At 40.3% G+C, this 23,165-nt stretch overlaps 1 protein-coding gene across 9 annotated transcripts in view; it reads left to right on the top strand.

Moving 5' to 3' along the window:
• MCTP2 (multiple C2 and transmembrane domain containing 2) overlaps positions 1-23,165 on the top strand; it is a 254,741-nt gene that overhangs the window by 60,988 nt on the left and 170,588 nt on the right. For all 9 annotated transcript variants that reach the window (XM_037832944.1, XM_037832947.1, XM_037832945.1 and 6 more), the window contains 2 exons: positions 15,062-15,124; positions 16,331-16,439. In XM_037832944.1, coding sequence (XP_037688872.1) covers positions 15,062-15,124; positions 16,331-16,439 — 172 coding nt within the window. The remainder of the gene's footprint in view (positions 1-15,061; positions 15,125-16,330; positions 16,440-23,165) is intronic.

Genomic DNA, 23,165 nt, shown 5'->3' with positions numbered 1-23,165 from the left:
GATGAGCTTTCTTTTTTACATCTCCTGGCAAAGAAGTTAAGATCATAACTTTTCTGCTTTCTTTTTGCTTAAGTGTGTGCCTTCCTGTGTTTCCATATTTCTCTATGAAAATCATTGCACAATCCTACACAAAAGAAAACCATGCGTATTAATATCCCTAAGAAGATGTGTCCCCTTTGACTCAGAGGATTTGGACTTCTTCCATTTTCACATGTGTGTGTGTGCGCGCGTGCTTGCACACTCACCTATGGGCAACTTCTCTTGCATTCATGAAAACAAACAAATAAATATTGAAGTACACACATTCTTATCTTTTCAGTGATTTTTAACAAAACTTGACTGAAGTTCAATAAGGTAAAACAGCCAAAAATAGTTATGAAATCAACCCTACCTTTCCAGGATTAATTTAAATTCAGTCACCGAATTAATAAATCGTGATTTTGGATGGTCAATTTAATCTTTTTTTTTTTTTTCATTTAATTCTCCCAGTAATCATATTCAGGTAAGCAGTAAATTGTCAAGAAATAATGACTATTGAATTGCGATTTTGGTTTTACTTTTAATACCGAAGCACGTTCATTATGTTCTACATTTGAATTTCACTGGGGACTGGGATCGTGGATATCTGAGGTAGTTTTAGCTACATTCTCTTGGAAGTACTATAAAGTCAGCACATTGCTAGCCATTAAATGATTTTATGTATTTGTCTTTGGTATTAATGTCTTTGTTAAAATGTTATAAATTTTATCGTTATTTACACATTTGAAATTTAACTTTTCCACTAAACTAAAGATCAATTAAGTAGGTTATTCAATTAGGTCAATACAATGGAGGTAACATGTTGAATTATGTACTGACATTTATCTTTATCTTTTTGTTTCTTATTAACTAACCAGAAAAAAATAGGTGGGCTTCTTGGCTTTGATATGCTAAGAATCTCAAATTAGAAGGAAGTTTTTCCTTTTTCTTTTTTTTTTTTAACCTGTGGTTGTTAAGATTTTAACGTTTTGATAGTTGTTGAATAAATATAAATATTTGCATGTGTACTCTAGGCCAGGCAGTGTAGAGGTTGCTGTCGGAACTAGAGGTGGGTAAGAAAGTGAACTTGCCCTCCATGGTCTAGAGAGACAGCCTTGCAAAGCACCAAGCATGACATAAGAGGCAAGCAGATATCAGAGCTGTCTTACAAAACTTCTAAGCCTGTCTCGTAGCAGCTCAGTGGAGGGATGAGATCAAGGTGTGGGAGATGAAGGCATCTCATGTGAGAGGCACAGAGGAGGAGTACAATTTGGACAGGTGAGAACACATGCACATGTGGATGTGTACATTTGGGTGTGGTGAACATTTTGTTCTGCTGGAAGACAGGCTTCTGGAGCTCTCTTTGTTGGGATGTATATATGGAAGGGTGATGGCGGATGGATGGCTTTGGTGATGGTTGTTATTTTCTCTTCCCTGGGCTAAATTTAGAAAAGTCTGGAATAAGCAGGATCCATCAAGAATGGGTTGTTCTGTGTAATTTGATTTTCTTTATAACTAGGCCATTTAAAAAAAATCTACTTTCTTGAAAAAGAATGTTTCGCTTCTATTTTCCTGCCATAGAAACTACAAGATAGAGACTAACACTGTTTCTTCCTTCCATGCTTGAGGTTCTGGCCATTAGAGTGCCACTGATCCACTTGGCAACTTGGTTCCAGAGGATGGAGGGACTGGGCCACGGTTTATCAGGCCTCTGGGGTCGCTTGTGGTCAGGTGTGTAGTTCTACCTAAGCCCCTTCCACTCACTCCTCCCCTGCTCCCACCTGTATTGGGTGGGTCTGTCCCATTACCTAAGGATCCAGAGATTATCATGCAGTTCAGAAATTAACTGCTCGCTTGAGCAAAATCTCCGATCGGCTATGCTCATTGGGGTGGGCATGGCTGGGAGAGACATGACTAATATGTCTTTGCTTTCTCACAGCCACACAGCATATGATCCACCAATATTTAAACCAATGATAGCAATCTGAGTATTCAGATCAAAAGAGGGTTTTTTTTCCCTTGGTATTTTTAATGTGAGTTCTCTTCAGTTTATGATTTAAAGACAGTATTAATTTTGTGTGTGTGTGAGAAAAAATAATCATTGTACTGTAAGTAAAATCTGTTTTAAGATGTTCACTGAAAATATCAAGAAGTTTAGCCAAGTGTAGCTTTTTCAGTCCCTTTCAGCTTGAGTCTGAAACTAAGTTTAAATTTGAATTTATTTTGTCTGCCTTTTTTGAATGAAGACATGCATCTTGCTGGGCTCATGTGATCCAAGAGTTTTGGAGTTGTTTAATCTGCGTCTCAGATCTGGCTCATCTGTTTCTTCCTGATGAATAGCAATCGGCTTTGTTTAATTCTTATGGGTTAGGGAAGAAATGAGGCAAAATGAAGAGGTTGACCTGTGACATGCACGTTGTACAATAAGATAATCAGATGTTGGCCATGTATCCTTGCTTTGACCTATTTTGTAGATTTCCAGAGGGGATAAGGGAAGGGGCATCCGTGGGATTTGTCTCACCTGATTTTTGCTCAGTGTGGAGTTCGTACCGTAAGAAGCCTGTTGCAGTGGGAGAGGTCCCCAAATATTATGGTGACTGAGTGCGCCACCATCACTTTCTAGTCCCACCAGGATCAGCAAAGGAAGTGAAGTATTGGTTTACAATTATGGGAAATTGGAATGTTGAGGCAAAGGAGGAAAGCAAGATTGAAGGAAAAGAAAGAAGGGAGGTGAGAATGTAGAGGACAGATGTTGCCTGTCATACTCAATGCAGGTGATTAAACTGGCTATAAAACCAAAATGGGAGAAAGAGGTTTGGAATAGAAGATGCACTGGTAGAAGGTGATTCAGCCAGACTGTCCCTTGAGCCGATTCATAGCGCACTGGATGTCCCACAGAAACCCAATCTCAAAGAAATGCCCCACAACCACAGAACACCTTTTCTTGGCAACATCACCATTATACACACTCAAGTGAAAATCCTGTGATTAATCTTAGACTATTTTACTTTCCTCACTTGTAACAGTCTATACAATTTTCATTTACCCTCATCATATGTGTTTCCTTCTCCCTTATCCACTCATTTTTCACTTCGTCCTTCCCATCCTTCAAGGCCCAGAGGAAATTCTTCCTTCTCTGTGGTGCTTTTCATGACTCTGTAATCAGATGTAATGACCCTGCCTTCCTTTCCACAGCTTGTAACTTTTACTATCACTGAGCACTAACTTCATTCTGCTTTGTGCAGACTTCTTTAGACAGAGAGGGAGAATAGAAGAGATAAGGGATATAGGGAAGGCAAGGCAAATTGATACTGGCCAAGGGTTTCACTGGGTAAGACCTTGAGAAGGTCACCATGTTCCAAGATGCTCAGTGGTCATCTGTTCCTGAGGACTAACTCCTCATAACCAATTTATCATGTGACTGTGCTGCAAATGACGATCACAACTAATTTGCAGTGAAAGCCAAACACCATGTAGACTCACATGTTCATTTTGACCTGAAACAGCTCATTCTTTCTTTGTTGTCAAATTACCTTAGAAGTCAAATCATAATTGACACTTCATTAACTTGTTGGGAGAAATGATTGTCTCAGGGACTGGAAAAACTTGAGGAATTAAGTTAGGTACATTTTCTTCCTGAGATCAGCCTACCTGAGAAGTTCCATCAGAATCAGGAGAGTGTTTGGTGAATATGAATCACCTCCCAGGGAGACTAAATGGATTGCATGCTGAGTGGTATTTGGTATGTCACTCGTCCCCCAAGGATTGCACCACAAATGAGAACTTGACATTCTCACACCTTTTTTTTTTTTCTTTGCTGGTGAAACCTACATCCATCTCTCCTTGCAAACCTGTCTGGTCAATGAAGCCAGGATTCTTCAAGTCCTGTGAAATAAGCTCTCTCTTCCCCTTGTGTGTGGTTCAAATGGGTAAAGGGCAAACTTTTACCTACGCTTCTTTCTTGGCCTCTCCCTTTTTCTTTCTTGGCCTCTCCCTTTTTCTGATTGACACATTATTTCATTGGATCTACTTACACTTTCAATCAGGCTATCATGGTGTCCTAGCAACCACATTTTTTTAGGTGACTCTTCATGCATGTCTTTGCTCTGATTCATGAAGGGTAGTCTTAAAGTTTAATTCTCAGAGGGTGATCTTATTGTTCTCATCACCTAAGTCTTGGGGCTGGGCTGGGGAAAAAAGTATTTTATGCTACTGCCAAACATCAGTAACACTTTTTATTTCGTTAGTTGTTTGGAAGTCTGCCTCTTTAGATTGGAGGCTCCTGAAGAGTAGAAACAATGTCTTTTTTCTCTTCTTCTCCCGTCTTTCTGCAAATCTTATGAAATAGATTGATGCATGCTGTTCCTGCAGTTGACCTTCAAGCCACAGGCCACTGTGCTAGGTGCTCTGGGGGCTATATGAAAAAAAATGGAGTCGGGCAAGATGGTACCATGCAGCAGCCCTGGGTGGGTAGGTGAGCCTTAAATAAGAAGCTAAAGTCAAGGAGGCTCAGAGGGAGAATAGCTTATCTTTTCTTCTTTCCTTCTTACCTTGCTTTTTCTTCCTACTCTCATTCCCAGTTAGCATTCCAATGCCAGGAGTCTTTTACAAGATACTTTACATTCCCTGAAATCATTAAGGATTTAGAAAATACAGAAAGTCTCCTCTTTAGTTCCATCCCTTAGTGTTCATGATGGAATTGAGATTAGACTCAGATACTGGAAAAAAATGACCACACCACCTGGCAGTCTCCTGTCAGTGCTAGATAACTGAGTGACGGGAGAGGGAAGAGGTTGCTCTAAGTGGGATGGTCACAAAAGGCTTGAAGATGATGACTTTTGAGGATGTGTAATACTCAGATAGGTGGAGATTAAAGCAGAGGATTTAAGTCCATGCTTGTGAGCAGAGAAGAATAGAAAGCTTGCAGCCTAGTACCTGGCAGACATACGTACTTAGCTAATGCTCGCTGTTAGGGTTCTGACTGTATTTATTAGTGTTGTTACAGTTATTTTTATCATTTCTTTCTTCAGAATGAAATAGAGGTTTGGAGATGTTGAAGAGCTTGCTTAAAGTCACCTAGGTAGGAAGTGGCAGGGTCAGGCTCTAAACCCAGGACTGTCTGGATCCAAAGACTGAGCATAAACCTGCAGGTGCAACAGCAGTTTGGAAATGCAGTCCTGCAACTTGGTAGGACTTAGTAGAGTTTGGGATAAAAAAAAAAAAAAAAAATCAACCATAAACAGAAAACATTATATGTCTGTGCTCACTGTGTCTTTCTAAACACAGAGATAATCACAGTGGTCAAATGGGCTTATTGTCATGGTCAATAGCTAGCAATCATGAATGGAAGGAGCCTACCTCAGTTATCATCCCTGTAATTCCACAGTGAGGAACATCCTTCTCTGACATTTCAGTTGGCAGTTGGAGTTGTAAACAACTAGCTTTGGTGCTTGCTCATGTGGGTGAGTTGAGTGGTTTAGAGAAGTACCCCATTGGGATATTTCCAGAAGCTCTACTTGGCAGCCACAGAGTTTCAGTTGAGTGACCACAGAGAAGCAAAGTGACAGACCACAGAGTGGAAGAAACAAGCGACCACTTGCAGAATTAACCAAATGCAGAAATTTCTCCATACTTCAGTTAGGTGTTCTTTACTATGTTTGTTTTCTCTCAAAACTCCTATCTCAACATCAGGGTGTCAGCGAGGTAGGGGGTTAGCAATGTTCCGGGGTCCTTTATGGACCAGGCCTTCTTTTTCTTCTCTCTTTCCCTGCTCCTTCTCCACCTATTGACCACCTAACATGTGCTAGATGTGGATTAGGTGCTGACGACATATAATGAACAAAACGGACAAAATCCCTTCCCTGTGAAGTTCGTACTTTGGAGTAATGCTCCCGATATAGTCAGAAAGTGATGGGTGTAATGGAGAAAAATAAAGCAGAAGGAGGTGCCTCAGAGTGTGGGGTTAGAGGTGTTACTGTTTTAAACAGGGTGGTCTAGAAATACCTCTTTTGAGAAGAAAATATTTGAGCAAAGACCTGGAGTTGGTGACAAAGCAAGCTCTGTACTTATCTTGAGAAAAAGCATTTCCGGAGGAGAGAACAACAGGTGTGAAGGCCCCATTTGGCAGGAGTGTGCTTGGTGTGTTTTGGGAAGAGCAAGGAAGCAGTGTGGCTGGAAAGGATGGAATGAGGAGGCAAAAGTCAGAGATGTCAGAGAAGTAGCAGAGGCCATACTGTGTAGGCTTTCAGATCCCACCAGGTGGCATCCAGTAGATTGTGACATTGCCTGGGGCACTGAGAGAGCAGGTGCACGCGATTTCAGTGGGCCCCATGGGTTCCAAGCTGTTTTGCTCACAGGCAGGGCAGAAGGAAGGGTGGCATCTGGACAAGACACTTGCTATACCTGCTGAAGGCTCTGGGAATAGCAATAAGTCCAAGTTTTGCCTTGGAAGGAGGAGGGCTGTGGAGGAAGTGTCTGTGGGTGGAAGGGAGGCATGTGGAAGGAGACGGGGCACTGTCCTCGGGCTTCCTCAGCCCACCCTCCATCTTTGTGATGATAGCGCATGCAGGAAATTTAGGGAGAGACCTGGGCTGCTGACCACCTTCATCGAGTTTTTTCTCCTCTCTTCCCAAACACATCCATTATTTCTTCATCATCATCACTATCATCATCATCATCATCATGCCAATCTACTACCAGTGACTGAGAGGTTACGTGTAAGGAACTCTGCTAAGGGATAGTATAATGTTATCTCTTTGGACCATCTCTCTATGCAAGGAGCCTGGTTCAGTGTCTGGCCCAGAGTAGGTGCTCAGCAAATATCCTTTGAATGAACTACTTTTTCTCCTAATAACCTATAAAGTACCTGGTTTTTTTTTTTTTTTTTTTTTTTTTTTTTTTTTTTTTTTGGCTTTTTAAAAGGTGTCCCCATGTCTTGAATTTCAAGTAAATTTTTCAAAGATGCAAAACTAGGAAGCAGCAGAAGTTGTATTAGAATCTTGGTCTTTCCAGCTCCAGAGCTTGTCCTTCCCTACCAAGTAGTGCTGCCTCTCAGAATGTCAAGTGATGTGTCATTTGGACCCTCTAGTTTTTCTGGGCATGTTGTGGTACAGTGGAGAGAGCAGGGTACCCGGGACACACAGGGGAAGGCCCAACTCTGCTGCTTCCCTGTGACCACCATTTAGCCTCTTAGCCCTGATTTTTTTTAAACTTTTTATTTTTAAATAATTTCAAATAATTTCAAACTTACAAGATAGTTGCAAAACTAATACAAACCTTATATAGAGAACTCCAACATACACCCCTGCCCCCTAGATATCCAGATCCACAAATTTTAACATTTTGCCATCTTTACCGTATTGTCTATCTACTATTTATCCATCTATGCATCTATCTATCCAACTAACTAATCTCTCTATTTTCTGAACATTGGAAAGCACGTTCCACACATCATAATACTTGGACGTATTATACTTCCATGCACACTTCCTAAAAACAAGGATGTTTACTTATGTGTGCAGTTTCAAGTTCAAGGAATTTAACATTTATATAAAGCTTATCGTCTGTAGTCCAGTTTTTTCTTATGTCCCAATAATGTCCTTTTAAGCTTTTTTACCTCCATTCTAAGATCCCATCTAGTTTTCTGTATTGCATTTAATTGTCATTATTTCTTTATCTTTCTTTTTTTAAAATTGTGGAAACATATTGCATAAATCTTCCGAACCCGACCACTCCCAAGCATATTATTCAGTGGGATTAATCACATTCACAATTTTGCTGTACCCTAACCACCTAACCACCATCCGGTACTAGAGCTTTCCCTTCACTCAAACACAAACCCTATCCTCATTTGCATTAACCTCTCATTACTTCTTCTCCCTACTCCTGGTAACCTCTATTTTACTTCTGATTCTTTGAGTTTGCATATTCTCTGATATTTTCTTTGTGCTTACTATGGGTCTTAATTTTAACATCCCAAATCTATAATAATTTCATTTGCTGTGATACTAACTTAACTTCAGCAGCATACATAAATTATGTCCCTGTACCCCTCTGTCCCCCCACCTTTATGAAGTTCTTTTTAAAAATTACATAGTTATCATTACTTTTTATGCATTTGCCTTTTATGCATTGTAGGAAATAAAAAGTGGGGTTACAAATAAAAAATTCAATAGTACTAGTATTTATATTTAATAAATGAAATTTATTCATTTTCTTAACATTTAATTTCTTAACATTTAATCTGCAAAACTCTCTTTAGCATTTCTTATAAGACTGGTCTAGTGATGGTGAAGTCCCCCAGCTTTTATTTATCTGGGAATATCTTAATCCCTCCCTCATTTTTGAAAGATAGTTTTGTCAGATATGGAATTCTTGGTTGGCAATTTTTTGCTTTCAGCACTTCATATATGTTTTCTCACTGCTTTTCTTCCTCCATGGTTTCCAATGAGAAATCTGCACTTAATCTTATTGAGGTTTCCTTGTAGGTGACACATCATTTCTCTCTTGTGGCTTTCAGAATTCTCTCTTTATCTTTGGCATTTGACAGTTTGATTATAATGTGGCCTGATTTGGGTCTTTTTGGGTTTAACCTGTTTGGAGTTCATCAAGCATGTTGGATGTATCTGTTCATGTGTTTTGTTAAATTTGGGAAGTTTCAGTCATTGTTTCTTTGAATTTTCTCTGCTGTTTTCTCTCTTTCTTTTCCTTCTGAGACTCCCATAATGTCCATATTAATATACTTGATGGTGTCCCATAGTTTCTCAGGCTTTGTTCACTTTTTTTCATTTTCTGCTCTTTCTGCTTCTCAGATTGGATGATTTCAATTTCTTATCTTCAGGTTCACTGATTCTGTCTTCTGCCAGCTCCAGTCTGCTGTTGAACCCTCTAAGAAATCTGTAATTTGTTACTGTGGTCTTCAGCTCTGTTCGGTTCTTTTTCCTAATTTCCGTCTCTCTATTGATATTCTCTTTGTGTTTGTCTATCATTTTCCTGGTTTCCTTTAGTTCTATGTCTGTGTTTTCATGTAGCTCTTTGAGCATATTTAGGACCTTTTTTTTAAAAAAAAAAGTCTTCGTCTGTAATATCTCAGGTTTGATTCTCTTCATTGACGGTTTCTGATGCTTTAATCTTCTCCACTGCTGGGCCATCATTTTCTTGTAGGTTTTGAATCTTATGTTGAAACCTGGAATTTTGATATTTTAATGTTTTGCCACTGGAATTTAAACTCTGAGGCATGTGTTCCTGAAGCTTGTATCCAACTAGTTTACATCCGAGTTTTCCTTGAATACCAGGAGCTAACAAAAAAGAAAACTCCTTTCACAGTCTTTGCAGATTGACCTGAGAGTGCTCTTCTTCAGAGCTTATGCATACAATGAGTTTGGAGAATAGCTCCAGTCTAAAGCATAGCGGCCTCCCTGTTCCTTTCTGCACATGCTCTTGTTTTGGACGTGTACATTCACATGGTTCTGAATGTCCCTCTTCCCTAGGAAATGGTTTCCTCCCAGTCCCAGGATCTGCACTGTATGACCTACAGCCTGCAACCCCTGGTCCCACGCAGCTCCTCGCTGCTCTTCCACAATGTTTTATAGGTGAGCTCTGTGAGATGCCTTCTACCTGCAGGCAAGTTCTGGAACAGTCAGTTCCTCAGGCCATCACCAGACAGATTGGAAGAAACATCCACGCTCCCCGTATGTGGACAAGGATTACTTTGCTCCCTCTGGAACTGGGACGAGAGATCCACACTGAGAAAGGGGACCAGCTCCTCTCCCATCTGGTGAGGGATGGGGGAGGTGTCAGCAGGGGCACCAGGAGATCCTTCCACTTTTAAGTAGCCTTTTTCTTGATTTAGCACTCGCCCTATTACTGCAGTCCTAAATTCATGATGCTAATGATAGTCCATGGACTCCTAACTCTGTGTATATCAGAAAATACTTTGTAAATTTTAAAGTGATAAGACAATGTGAAGGAGATTATTATTCATTTAAATTATCTCCTATTAAGAAGCATGCCAAAACAGTTACGGAAGTCAATGGAAAAATCCGCTAAATATGTCATGGAAGTTTGTAGAGCATTCTATGCCAGGTGGTAGCAAATGTTTTGTGTAAAAGGTCAGATAACAGATATATTCCGGTTTGTTAAACTGGGTAAACAAAATATGGTATACTCGCACAATGGAATACTACTCAGCAATAAAAAATGACAACTATTGATAAATACAACAACTTGGATAAACTTCAAGGGAATTATGCTGAGTGAAAGATGCCAAGTCGCAAAAGACTACATCATTCCATTATATGACATTTTGGAAAATTAAAACCATATGACAAACCAGATCAGTTTGACTACAGTGGGATAGCATGAGGGATTTGGGGGTGATAAAACTATTCAGTTTCCTGACTGTGGTGCTGGTTACACAAATATCTAAATGTTAAAAATCATAGCACTGTACACACATGCAAATTTATGTGTGCTAATTTAAAGAATGAAGTTAAAAAACAAAACAAAACAAAACCTGAGTGCTTATTATGCTTATTGATAACACCAAAAAATGTCTTCTAATGCCAGTGACGACAGGAGAAATATTAATTGCACTCTTTTTAATGAAGAACCAACTCATCTATGTAGTTACTAGACCTAGAAAGAAGTGGGAAAAAACAGAACTTCCTTTGGGGATAATGCATTAGGCTCTATGCAGGCATATATCAGAATATTCAAAGTTATGTGTCCCCCAGTGGCTGTAACTCGGCCCTCCTGTGCATATGTAGCATTTCTGCTGATTTTTATGGCAATCGCTTTTCTACCTTCATGTGTGTATATGGTGCATGACAGTTATGGTAGCTTTGGGAACCATAACTTTAAGTTCTGTGACTTCTCTGTGAGCAAAACCAACCATAACGTTGAATTAATGTAGCTCTTCACATTTAATTTCCATGTTGTTGTAACTGGAAGACTTATCACATATTTTAGTAAAAGCTCTGTGTTAATTTTAGATCACATGTAAATGATTGTGGTTATGCAGTGGTGCTGTGGATTAATTTTGTCATTTAAATAACATTCATCAAGCACAGTCAGTCCAACTTGGGAGAATGTGTACAGTGTGCTCAGCCTGACCAGTGAAGTTTTTCAAGCATCCATCCCTCCACTCTTCTATTTGCAAGAAGAAGATACTAGGCCACCATGACCCTTGGCTAATACCACACGATTTGCACTTAGAAATTCTGATTCTTGTATGGGTCATTCTTTGGGGTTGTCTTTGAATGGGATTAGGTAAGCAGAGCAATGATTCATTTCATACAACAAGTGACACTAACTGGGGCGTTTTCAGTGTGTGCATCGGACAGTGGCAACTACTGCTGGCTCTGCACCTGACTGTGTGGCCCGTCTTCATGCGTGTCGTAAATCAGACAGAAGAGGAAGTGACTGAACTTCTGGGAAATGATCGCCGGCATTTTGAAAGTCATGCAAAGGCAGAAAAGAAATATTGTGAAATTTGGAGAGTTGGTTAAGGTTCTAATTGTTGTTGTAAAGCAGTCTTCAGTCAGTCTTGTCCAGTTCACCTGGGTTTCTACTTTACTCAAGACACAAATTAGGAGTGTTATAGTTTGCTAGGGTTGCCATATCTCAGTACCACAAACTTAGTGGCTTAATGCAACAGAAGTTTATTTTCTGACAGTTTTAGAGGATGGAGGTCTGAAATCAAGGTGTCATTGGCAGGGCCATGCTCCCCTTGAAAGTTCTAGGGAAGACTCTGTTCTGTGCCTCTTTTCTAGCTTCTGGTGGTTATTGGCAATCCTTGGCATTCCTTGCCTTCAGACACACCTCTCCAGTCTCTCCTCCATCATCACAGGCCCTTTACTTCTCTGTGTCTGTGTGTGTGTGTGTATCCAAATTTCCCTCTTCTTATCAGGATAACAGTCATATTGGATTTGGGTTCACCCTAATCCTATGTGACCTCAGTTTAACTTGGTTACGTCTGTAAAGACCATTTTTTCAGTAAGGTCACATTCCTGGGTTCTGGGTGGACATGAATTTTGGGGGAACACTATTCAACCCAGTACAAGGAGATCCCAGGAACCAGCAAGGGAGGTATTTAACGCAGGACCTGCTAGCTCCCATCTTGCCCGCTCTCAGTCCAAGTCCCCTCACTGAAAGTTCAGGTTCATTTCCTGGCCAGGCTCTGGTGGTGTGTTAGGCAGCAGGGGGCTCTAGTGTCTGAAGTATTGGGGATCTGTGAGAAAGGTCAAAGTGTCTGAAATAACTTTTGCTCCTATGTGAATTAATCTGAATTGAATGGAATATATTCAAAATCAAGGGACATTAGACCTGGGGGCTGGTGGGGAAAGAGATATAAGAACTGTGAGGCTCCCAGCCAACTTGCAGTCAAGGGTTATTTCTGACCAGTTGTAGCCTCTCCTGATGTCACTGCACACAGAGGTGGTGGACCAGAGAACTAGGCTTCTACAGCTGCCTGAAGCTCCACTCAAGAGAGTGTGTCTCCAAACATTAGGACTGGTGGTTTGACATGCTGAGCCCGCTATCATGGGACTTGCCCTTTTGAAGCTCGTTACTGCAAAGGAGAGGCTAAACTTGAATATAATTGTGCCTAAGAGTCTCCCCCTGAGTGCTTCTTTGTTGCTGAGATGTGGCCCTCTCTCTCTCTCTAACTAAGCCCTCGGTAGGTGAACTCACTGCCCTCCCCTCTATGAGAGACCTGACTCCCAGGGGTGTAAATCTCCCTGGCAACACAGAATATGACTCCTGGGGAGGAATCTGAACCCAGCATCGTGGGATTGAGAATATCTTCTTGACCAAAAGGGAAATGCAAGATGAAACGAAATAAAAGTTTCAGTGGCTGAGAGATTTCAGCTGGAGTCAAGAGGTCACTCTGGTGGACATTCGTATGAACTACATGGATAATACCTCTTGGGTTTTAATGTGTTGTAGTAGCTAGAAGTAAATACCTGAAGGTGTCAAACTCCAACCCAGCAGTCTGGACTCCTGAGGACGACTATATGATAATGCAGATTATAAGGGGTGACAGTGTGATTGTGAGAACCTTGTGGATCACACTCCCTTTATCTAGTATATGGATGGATGAGTAGAAAAATGGGGACAAAAACTAAATAAAAAATAGGGGGGGATGGGGGGATGATTTGGGTGTTCTTTTTTACTTTCATTTTTTATTCTTATTCTGATTCTTTCTGATGTAAGGAAAATGTTTGGAAATAGATTGTGGTGCTGAGTGCATAACTATATGATGGTGCTGTGAACAGTTGATTGTACACCATGGATGATTGTATGGTATGTGAATATATCTCAATAAAACTGAATGTAATTAAAAAAAAAAAAAAAGGAAAAGAGTGAGTCTCAGAAGAGCAGCCAGGCAGCAACTTTGAATTGTGCACAGGGCCACCGTGATTTCTGCTCTGTCCCCACCTCTACCCCCAAAGGTTCATAGTTACCTGCGGTCGCAGTTGACTCGTCTGGGGGAGGGTGGCGGCCGGTTGCTAAATCCTAGGCTCCCAGGATTGCTCCGAGGGTACCGGCGGCGGGGGCTCTTTCCCGGAGGCGAGGGCGAGGCGGGGGACTTGGCCAGGTCCCCGGCGGGAGGCGTGCAAAGTATGGAGGGCGGCGAGAAAGGAACAGGCGGGACACGGTTCTTTTAGGATGAAGAAAACCAAGAGAGTTTATTAGGGGAGAGTACAAGCTTATATCGGGCGTTTAGGGGGCGGGGTACCTGTAGAGGTAAAAGGCTTGGATTGGTTCTGAGAGAGCGCGGAGGTTGATTGAAAAGGGGCGAGAGTTGCTCCGGTAACGGTGTCTGGCAACAATGTATGCGCACTGGTGGTAATGGGAGTTGCACCGGCAACGGGGAGTGTCCGGGCAAGATAAGGGGGTGGGGAAAAGGCGGTTCCCTCCGGCAAGCCTCCCCCAACACTGGTATTTTGGGTGAGGAAATGGGGCCTGCCTCCGGCCTCACTTTCCCAGGCCCGGGGGGCTGTAGAGGGCGCTGTCGCCCGTGCCCACTACCCTCCCCAGGGGTGGATCCGGTCCCCCAGCCCAGGCCCGCCAAGTTGAAGCACGTAATCAGTGTCCCGCAGTTACCCATGCTCACACTGCAGGCCTGCCTCAGTCTCCAAACTTTTATCCATAACCTTGGAAACACCGACCCTTTTTGGATGGGGAAATCCCATCTTTTTCACATGAGAAATCAGCCTTGGCTAATGAGTCAGACAAACAAGAGTGTGGCCACGTGGCTGGAGGCCATTCCACTCCACCTTTCCATGGCAGGCAGCCGTCCTCATGTTCAGCCCTGAAACCTCCATAAAGTCCTGTACTATCTGAACCTCTCATCTGTGCATGTGAAACCTGGCACAATTGAGAGGTATACTGTATTCCATACAAACTACTAAACCATGATGAGCCTTGTATTGCCCTATGGAATGATTTCCCAGATATCCAAGTTTAAAAACTTAGACACCTCACACTCTGAGGTCCTTTGTTCAGAATTTGCATTTCCTAGTGTTTCTGATGTAGTAAAGCTTTTTGGTTGGTGATTGGACTGTTGCCAGACATCAGAAGGTACAGTTTGAGGAAGATCTTGCAGATAACATTGTGAAATTGTTCTCCTTGACTGACGTTTTCCGGAGCCGCCCTTTTCCCTTTGGGCCAGGTAGGCCAGTGCTAGGAGGCAACAAGCCGGCCAGCTTTGCAGCTCCATTTTTCTTCACTGAGCACGAAGCTGCTTTCATGCCAAGCACATGGATGAACTAGTGATGCCTGAGTGGTCCAGTGGAAGGGCAGGATCCGCTTTATCCGTATCCATGATCAATAACTAGGAGGGCAGAGACTGCAGTTCAATTGCCACCACCAAATTCACCTCTAATTGCCAAGACATGCCATGCAAAACGGGCAGCCCACATGCCAGAAAGAGTATGCAAGTGTCAGATCTCCAAAGCAAAAGATCTGATAAAGGATATCCATATGGGTTGATATTCTGTTGCTTTTCTAAGCAGGCTTTTGTTTTTCTTTTTACTTTCAGAAGCTATGTGGAAGTGGTGATTTGAATGCTTCTGTGTCATCCCAACATTTTGAAGAACAATCTGTAAGTGCGATTCCTTAAAAATAAGCAAGCATGCACTAAAGCAAATATTGTAATTATTTTTCATCCAATGTTTGGATTTGCATGTGTTTACCTCTTATATTTCTAAAGAATTATGAACTGTATCCACTCACAAAAACAGGCCTTGCAATGAGAGCTGGAAAATATTAATATCGATTGTCAGATTGGGATAGAGTCTTCTAAAAATACACAGCAGCTATGAGATTAAGTGAGATAGGAAAGGAGATAAGCTATTTTGAAGTGCTTTGAAACATGGATGGGGGCATTTTCAAAGGAAGGCTATTGAGAGTGACTTGGCCACAGAATCCATTAACTGAATGTCAAAGAGGGAATGATAAAGTGTATTAGCTGTCCTTTCTCTTTGAGGAAGGAAGGAAATTTGAACTGGCTCAACATTTTAATTGGATTAATTTAATCAACATTCAAAGACAGAGTTGAATTTACTTTTATCGCTTGTAGGAGTTGAAGCATTCCTGGAGGGGGACATGAATGGCCTTGGGAGGAGGTGAGAGAATAGGCTAAAAGTGGAAGATGCAGTGATGGGGTCAGAGAATGAAAGAGAAATGTGGAAATGAGGCGGAGAGCCCAAAGCGGGTCCCATGTGTATACGTGGGAAGGGTATGTGTCGTATGGGCTCAGTAGGGATGAACCGAGTGGTTTAGAGTGAAATGTTTTTATTTTACTTGGAGGAGGTCTACCGGAACTCAGAGGGGCTTGGGAAGAAAGGGGGGAAGGAAAAGGGGAGGCGTTTTGCTTGCGAGTTTGAAGTGTGGACCCGTGTTCTGCAGGAGTTAGCCCTAAAGCTGCACGTCTTTGCATGCTCTTTCCTGTCTTGGAGCTCCAGTGAGTTATGGAATAAAGACTCAAGAGTCCTGCAGTAAATAAATGAGTTTAAGAGTGTTTCAGGTGTTGGCGTATCACTTGTCTAATTCTTCTTGGAAAGTTAAATCTGACAAAGAAATTATTGTGATTGCCTTGAATTGTGATAAAATCCCACTGGGGAGATGTGTAAATACCATGTTAATAAAACAGTGTAAACAAGTTATCAAAGTATGTGAGAGTTGGAGCAGACACTTGAAGATTTACCGTAGTAGGGGCCTTTTTTTTTTTCTAAATTAGTTAAGTGTATATGAACTTCTCTCACTTGGGCCTAAAACATACTGATGACTGATTTCTCACTCTGTGCAGACTCTCCGGGAAGCTGGCGATGGCTTGAGTAACCTCCAGAGCCCTTTTGCATATCTCTTGACCATACACCTGAAGGAAGGCCGGAATCTGGTCATCCGAGATCGCTGTGGTAAGGGCTGTGTCCGTTATGCTTTTTGCAGCCAGAAAACCTCGTGTCTCTTCCCTTGTCTTTAACGTTGTTAGTCCACCTTCTGCATCTCAGTCTGGTATGCCTAAGTCTAGGATTCTTCAGGTAACAGGGAACTTGGAGCAAATGATTTAAAGAGGCTGATCCTTCCCGTTCTTTTCTATTATTAAATTAATAATGATAACAACATGAAGTTGTTTTCAAATGAAATAAGGTAACTATGAAAACTCTATGCCTGGCGCATAGCATCTCTCAGGAAAACATTCCCTTGGTCCTCCTTTAATTGTCCATGAGAGAGACATGGATAGATCCTTGTTATGAGGTCATAAAATATACAAGTGGATGGAATTGCCCTTCAGACGACTATCCCTATCCCCTCCCATCCTGAAATTCCACTAGATGCCTTCAGGATAACATATTATTATTATTATTATTTTATTGCTTTATTCACCTTTTCCACATACATCCACCCCCCCACTTTCTCTCTCTACCTACCTACCCATCACCTATATAATTGTAAATTGAAATTGTACTAAAATGTCCATATTGTTCTGCAGTTACTCTTTTTTAGCTTCACAATTTGTCATCAAGATTGACAGTGTTTTTCATGTAAATCTATCTTCTTTCTTTAAAATGCTCCATAATATTCCACAGTATGATGTCCTGTTTTATCTCTCCTTCTCTTGATGTTAGTTGTTTTGATCCTACTTTCTCAACAGTGTAAATGATGCTGTGATGAACATCCTTGTGCACGAGTCTGGGTGCCTGGATAAGAATATACCTTAGATAAAAATAGCATTGGAACCCAGCTGGGTTCAAATTTTGACTTCTCCATTTATAAATATTTGACTTAAGAGAAGCTCTTTGACCCCTCTGTACCTCAGATTCCCCATCTGTTAAACAAGGAGCATAATATTAACATACCATATAGGCAATTAGGAGTATTAAAGGTATTAATTTATATAAAGTGCTTACAAACTATGCCTGGCTCCTAATACTCAGTAGAAGTTAACTGTTGTTAGCAGCAAGAACAGAACCTAAACATATCCAAGGAATGCACAGTTTTAATTTGAGAGATTCTGACAAATTTTTCCCTAACATGTTGTACAAATGTATATTCTTTTCCTACAGTATAGCTATGTGTTCCCCATCTTGTTAGCACTGAATATTTACTTATATCACTCTCCGTAGTTTTTGGTAGTCTGATAGATCAACATGGGTTTTCCTTGTTTTCATTTGTACTTCTTGTATTACTATGATGATGAACATAATTTTTAAAAAAACATTTTTATTGTGAAACTTAACATACATACATAACAGTGATAAATTTCAAAGTATGATTTAACAAGTAGACAGTAAATTTCAAAGAATGTTATGCATTACAGTTCCATAGTTTCAGTTATTTCCTTCTAGATATTCTAATACCCTAACATTTAAAAAAATATTTATGTAAAGATTCAGTATTTGTAATCCTTTGTTAAATTCTATCTTTTCTGTTGCTACCCCTTCCTCTCGTTTAATCACTTTCTTGATCTTCAGGGGGGTCTAGACAATGACCACCCTAACTTGTTCATATTGCAAGGGGGTGTCGACATGGGGAAGGGGAGTGCATCTGGTTGATGTTCTTAAAGAGGTTGTTGCCTCTGAGTTTTGGGACTTGTCTGGCATAGGAACACACTGGTAGATTTAAGTTTCTGATAAATAAACTTAGTGAGTGAATCTTCTATAGAATCTCAGATAGGGACCTAGGTATTTGGGGACTACTTTTGGTGAGGGCATGGCATACTGTGGCCATTTGGGATGTCTAGCTGGAGCTTGTATAAGAGAAACCTCCAGGATAGCCTCTCGACTCTGTTTGGCGTCTCTCAGCCTCTGTGACCTCAGCTTGTTACCTTTCTTTCCCCCTTTTTTGGTCAAGAAGGCATTTTCAATCCCTGGATGCCAGGGCCAGGGATGAGCATAATTTTTAAATGTATTGGTCATTAGTATTTCTTCTTCTGTGAATTTCTATTTATATCTTTTGCCTAGTTTTTAGTTGAGTCATTTCTTCTAAATTTTTGCAATTATTTTTAATTTTAAAAAATATATGTTTATTGTATGGTAAAACTATTTTCCAGGTTTGTTGCTTATCTGTAATTTTATAATCTCTTTTGTACTTCAGAGGTTTTACATTTCATCGTGAGCAAATGTATCTGTCTCTTCCTTAATGACCTTTTTCATTTATTTTTCTTTATTAGTTGGGACTTTTCATTCTAAAAATTTCTGTCTTTCTTCAGGTCTTGAACAGTTTTTCCTATTGATTCCTGTCTTTATGTTCTGGAGCACCTAGTAAAAGAACAAAGGGCCTTTTAGACCATTTTTCTGTCTTCCATGTCACTTAGCCTTTTCTTTCTCCTTCTTCCCATTTTTTTTTTTTCCATTCAGAAAAATTTCCTCAGCTTGGTCTTCCAGCTTATTCATTTTTTGTCAGCTATTACTATTTTCCTTTTCAGCTTAACTATTCAGTTTGTCATTACATTTGTCACTTTTTCATGTTTTAATAGCCTATTTTTATTTAATGAATGGGATGGTGCCCTCTCTTCTCTTGAGAAGATTAATTGCACATTTAAAAATCTCCTGTTCATTGCATTTGCTGCATTTGCATAAGGCATTAGTTTCCTTTGCATGTTTGATACTCTGAAGAGGTGTGCTCATCTTTTTATTTGTGTGTCCCTGTTTCACCATCTATGGATGCTACCTTTCCTTATTGTGACCTGCCCTCTGTGATGCTGGGGAGACTTGGGGCATGCAGCTAGACAGGGTGAGCCAGTGGTTCAAGATGAGCTCTCTCCACTCCTCCTGGTTATCAGCTGTCACTTACCGCCTTCCCCTCTGGCTGGCCGCCCACACTCTCTTTGTAGCTTGCCATCAGGTGCTTTGCTTCTCCATATCCAGCTGCTCCACAGCTGCTCTGCTAACCAGACACCCTGATAGTGCCCTGGCCTTCTGCTTGCTCTGTTGCCTCCCAGCTTGGGCCACCCCTGGCTCACCTGCTGCAAACCCTCTCATTCCTCCCACTTCCAGTCCAAGAAACCTTTTCACAGTGACCCTCTGCTGCTCATGTTTTAGGCTGTGGATTCCTGCATTGATTTCATCTGGCTTCTGACTTCCAGGGCTGTATAAAGTATGCCCACTCTTCTTTTTTCCTAAACAAAAACACTTTTTCTTTTCTTAATGTATTTTCTCAAATGTAGCATCTTCAAATAGTGGAAATTTTCATTTTCTACTCATTGGTTAAATAAGGTATTCTATTAAAACCATAATTTCTTATCCATTAACCACACAGCTTCTTGTATTCTGTCATTGTCTAGACTTATCCATTTTGATAGATACATTTTTTATGTTGTTTTTAAAGATTTGTGGCAGATAGCATGTGTGGGCATATGTGTATATGTGCTTGGTCCTCTGTCCTTATCCAGATTCCTCCCTTTAAAGTAGAAAGTGAAAGTTCCATCCTTGTGTATCATAACATGTATTTAATTTCATATTAAAACTTAGATACACATATCACTCATTGGAAAGAAAACAACCCTGTTGTTGCATACTTTTTATTTTATTTTATTTTAGTTTTTACATTATAAACCATTTATTTTATATTCTTCAACGTTCACATTAGTGGTAGCATATAATATTTCTCTTTTTGTGCCTGACTTATTTTGCTCAGTATTAAGTCTTCATACTTCTGAATATATAGATTTTTCAAGTTTGGAGCACCCTTTTTTTTTTTTCATTTTAGTGAAAAGTAGCTTTTACCATTAAATTCATATAAGAAGTAATACCTAAAGGTACATAAGCAAAATCCAGCATGAAGTTACCTCCCACAAACATCCTGACTGTTGCTCTTAACCCGCACAGCGTCTAGCAGTTGTTTCTGTCAAATAAGATCAGTCATTTTGTGACAGCTTATCTGGAGATTAGAAGAGTATCCTGGAGAGAGTGTATTTAACTTTACTAGGAAGAAAGTGTCCTAAAGCTTTAAAAAATTGTGTCCATTTTTATATTTTTATAATTACCAATAGTGTGTAGCTTTGGGGATATCCACATGCCAACTGTCCCTTTCCTGATTTCTCCCATCTTTTCTGATTCTTTTGTCCCTATTGATGTGAGTTATCTGGTCACACCACTATTGGCAGGTCATGTTGACACAGTTACAGTAGATTCCTGGTTGATTGTCAGTAAAGTTTGTAGATGATGAAGGAGGTATTGTACATGTCAGAAAATGAATTAAACAATAAGGTTTACATACACTTAGTCCCTACCCTTCTGCTGGAAGACCAAAGGATAGATTCTAGTTTGTGCTTAATCCCATCACTCGTCCTCTCCAAGTGCGCAGTTTCATCAAAGTTAAAACATCATGGAAGAATCAGGCTGTTATCTTGGGTAAAACTTATGATAACTAATATAACCCAAGTGCAAGTAAATAAAAAGGAATGTAGGTTGTAAATCTTGCTGTTCCAGAACTTGTTTCTTTTGGAACCAGTAGCAATGGTTCCTGTAGGATTTCTTTTATTTGGGGTAAGATTAGTAACTATCTATTAAAAAAATAGCTCGCATCTAGCAAGTATTTTTTCCTTATACTTTGAGGGGTAGTGTGCCTTCCTGTACTATAATTGTGTTGATTCCCTGATTGTCTATCAGAAGTATTAATATAAAGATCAGAGCCTTCTCCTCAAAGGAAGAGAGCATGTGAGAGTCACTCATGTTTTAAGAAAGGATCATAATTCTTGGCTCACATGCTGCACTCCTGCCTCCTTTGCCTGAGACTGACATTATTTATATGTGCAGCATTATTTTCAATGGAAGCTTTGCCAACCTCAGAATTCTCTCTAACATAGTCCTTTGGGCCAGAACTTCTCCAATTTGAATAGTTTCAGAACAACCTGGAGGATTTATTGAAGCACAGATTTCTGGTCCCCATGCCCAGAGTTCCTGATTGGGTATTACTGGGGTACCTTTCTAAATAGTTCCCAGGCAATGCTGATGCTACTGGTCTGGGGATCACCCTTTGAGAACCATTGCTCTCAGCAGCTGCTGAGTGCAGATAGGTGCTGGCACAGGAGCAGAAACATATGCTTTTCCCGGTAGGTAGAGTTTCAACTTTTTATTAGCCACCACGTTTTATTTTTCTGGGGTTTTATCTCACTAGCTATTTGCTCTCCAGCATTGGTCTCAAGCTTTAATTTGTATTCTCTAAACATAACTCAATTTGGTATTAGCTCAGTTAATATAATTAGGCACAGAAAACTTTGTGATAGGCCGAAGTACTAAGTAAAAGAACTTTTGAATTATCTGTGAATTTGCAACATTCATTCTATATCACGTTCTCCAGTCTCTAAGATCAATAGCTCGTTGTTGCATATCCCTCAAAATTTGTTCAAATGGCACTTCTTCTGTGTAGTTTTTAATGTTTTTCATAGCCAGAAACTCCTTATCATTTCAAACCTATGCATCTTTTACCTCTATAAAAGTACACCTTTTTCCTCATTTGGGTAATTGACTGATCCTCTCTATTAAGATATTAGCACTGTATTGGCTGGGAGAAATTTTTTTTTCATCTTTGCATGCCCTACTGTGACATACTGGTGGTTTGTGCATAGAATGTTATTGATAAATTTTAGTTCTTCATTGAGGAAATCTAATTTAATTGCTAGACTTAAATAAAAGGAGTAAGGAGTATTGAGGGCTACTGAAAATGGGAAAACATCTTATCAGAAGGGAAAAGGATTCTTTTACTCCTTTACTCAGTAAACATGGAGTGCGTCTCACCAATGAAATGGGCACCAGACCAAGTACTCTACTGAGAATCATGAAAAAAAAGGACTTGCATAATTTTAGAGCTGGTAGATATCTCACAGATCGGTGTGCTCCAGCCACCAGTTTAACAGAAGTTTTAATTTAGGAAACTTGAGTACAGAGTGTAAATGACTTGATCAAGGCCATATAGCGAGGTAGTGGTGAGGCAGGACTCAGAGCAGACTGGGTAAGTGGAGCAAAGAGAGGATTTGGACACTGCAGTTTACGTCTTAGCTTTGTGACCTCTTTGGGCAATTTATTTAACCTCTCTTAAATTTAAATTATACCTCTGTAAAAACGGGCATGATATTAAGAATTAAAAGAAAATACATGTATGGTACAATGTCTTACATGTAGAAAATAGTCAATAAATGGTCATTTGTTTTTAAATAAATAATAAGTCAAACCACTCATTCCTGACTCCCAGTGCAGAGCTCCTTCCTGTGTTCCATGTCATCTCCCCCAGCAGTGAACTTGGTCATGTTGCCTTATTTGTGTCAATTTTTCAGTACCCTGTGCCCTCTCTATATGCTCCATCTTCAGCATAGGGGTTTGTTTGTATTTCATTTTCTTCATAAAGAATTGTGTGTTTGATTCTTAACTCTAAAATTTAATTGACCAAATAAATCAAAAATTGTTTTTCAATTATGACAAGGTCTTCTTGAAAGTGTTGTCCAGATGTGTTGCACCCTTGACTGTAGAGTCTGCTCTGTGACCTTCAAGTCCATTGCTGCACTCTTGTCATGATTATGGAACACAACCCGGGATCAACAGATGCCAGCCACGTGCCTTCCCAGCTATCAGAGGTTTTCCGGACACCATTGGCCTTCCTTCAGTGAAGGTATACTTGTGTTGATGCCTTTATTTGGACATTTT

The sequence above is a fragment of the Choloepus didactylus genome, chromosome 4, assembly GCF_015220235.1.
Source record: "Choloepus didactylus isolate mChoDid1 chromosome 4, mChoDid1.pri, whole genome shotgun sequence".
In the NCBI taxonomy this organism is placed as follows: Eukaryota; Metazoa; Chordata; class Mammalia; order Pilosa; family Megalonychidae; genus Choloepus; species Choloepus didactylus.
This window is presented reverse-complemented; position numbering and strand designations above follow the sequence as displayed.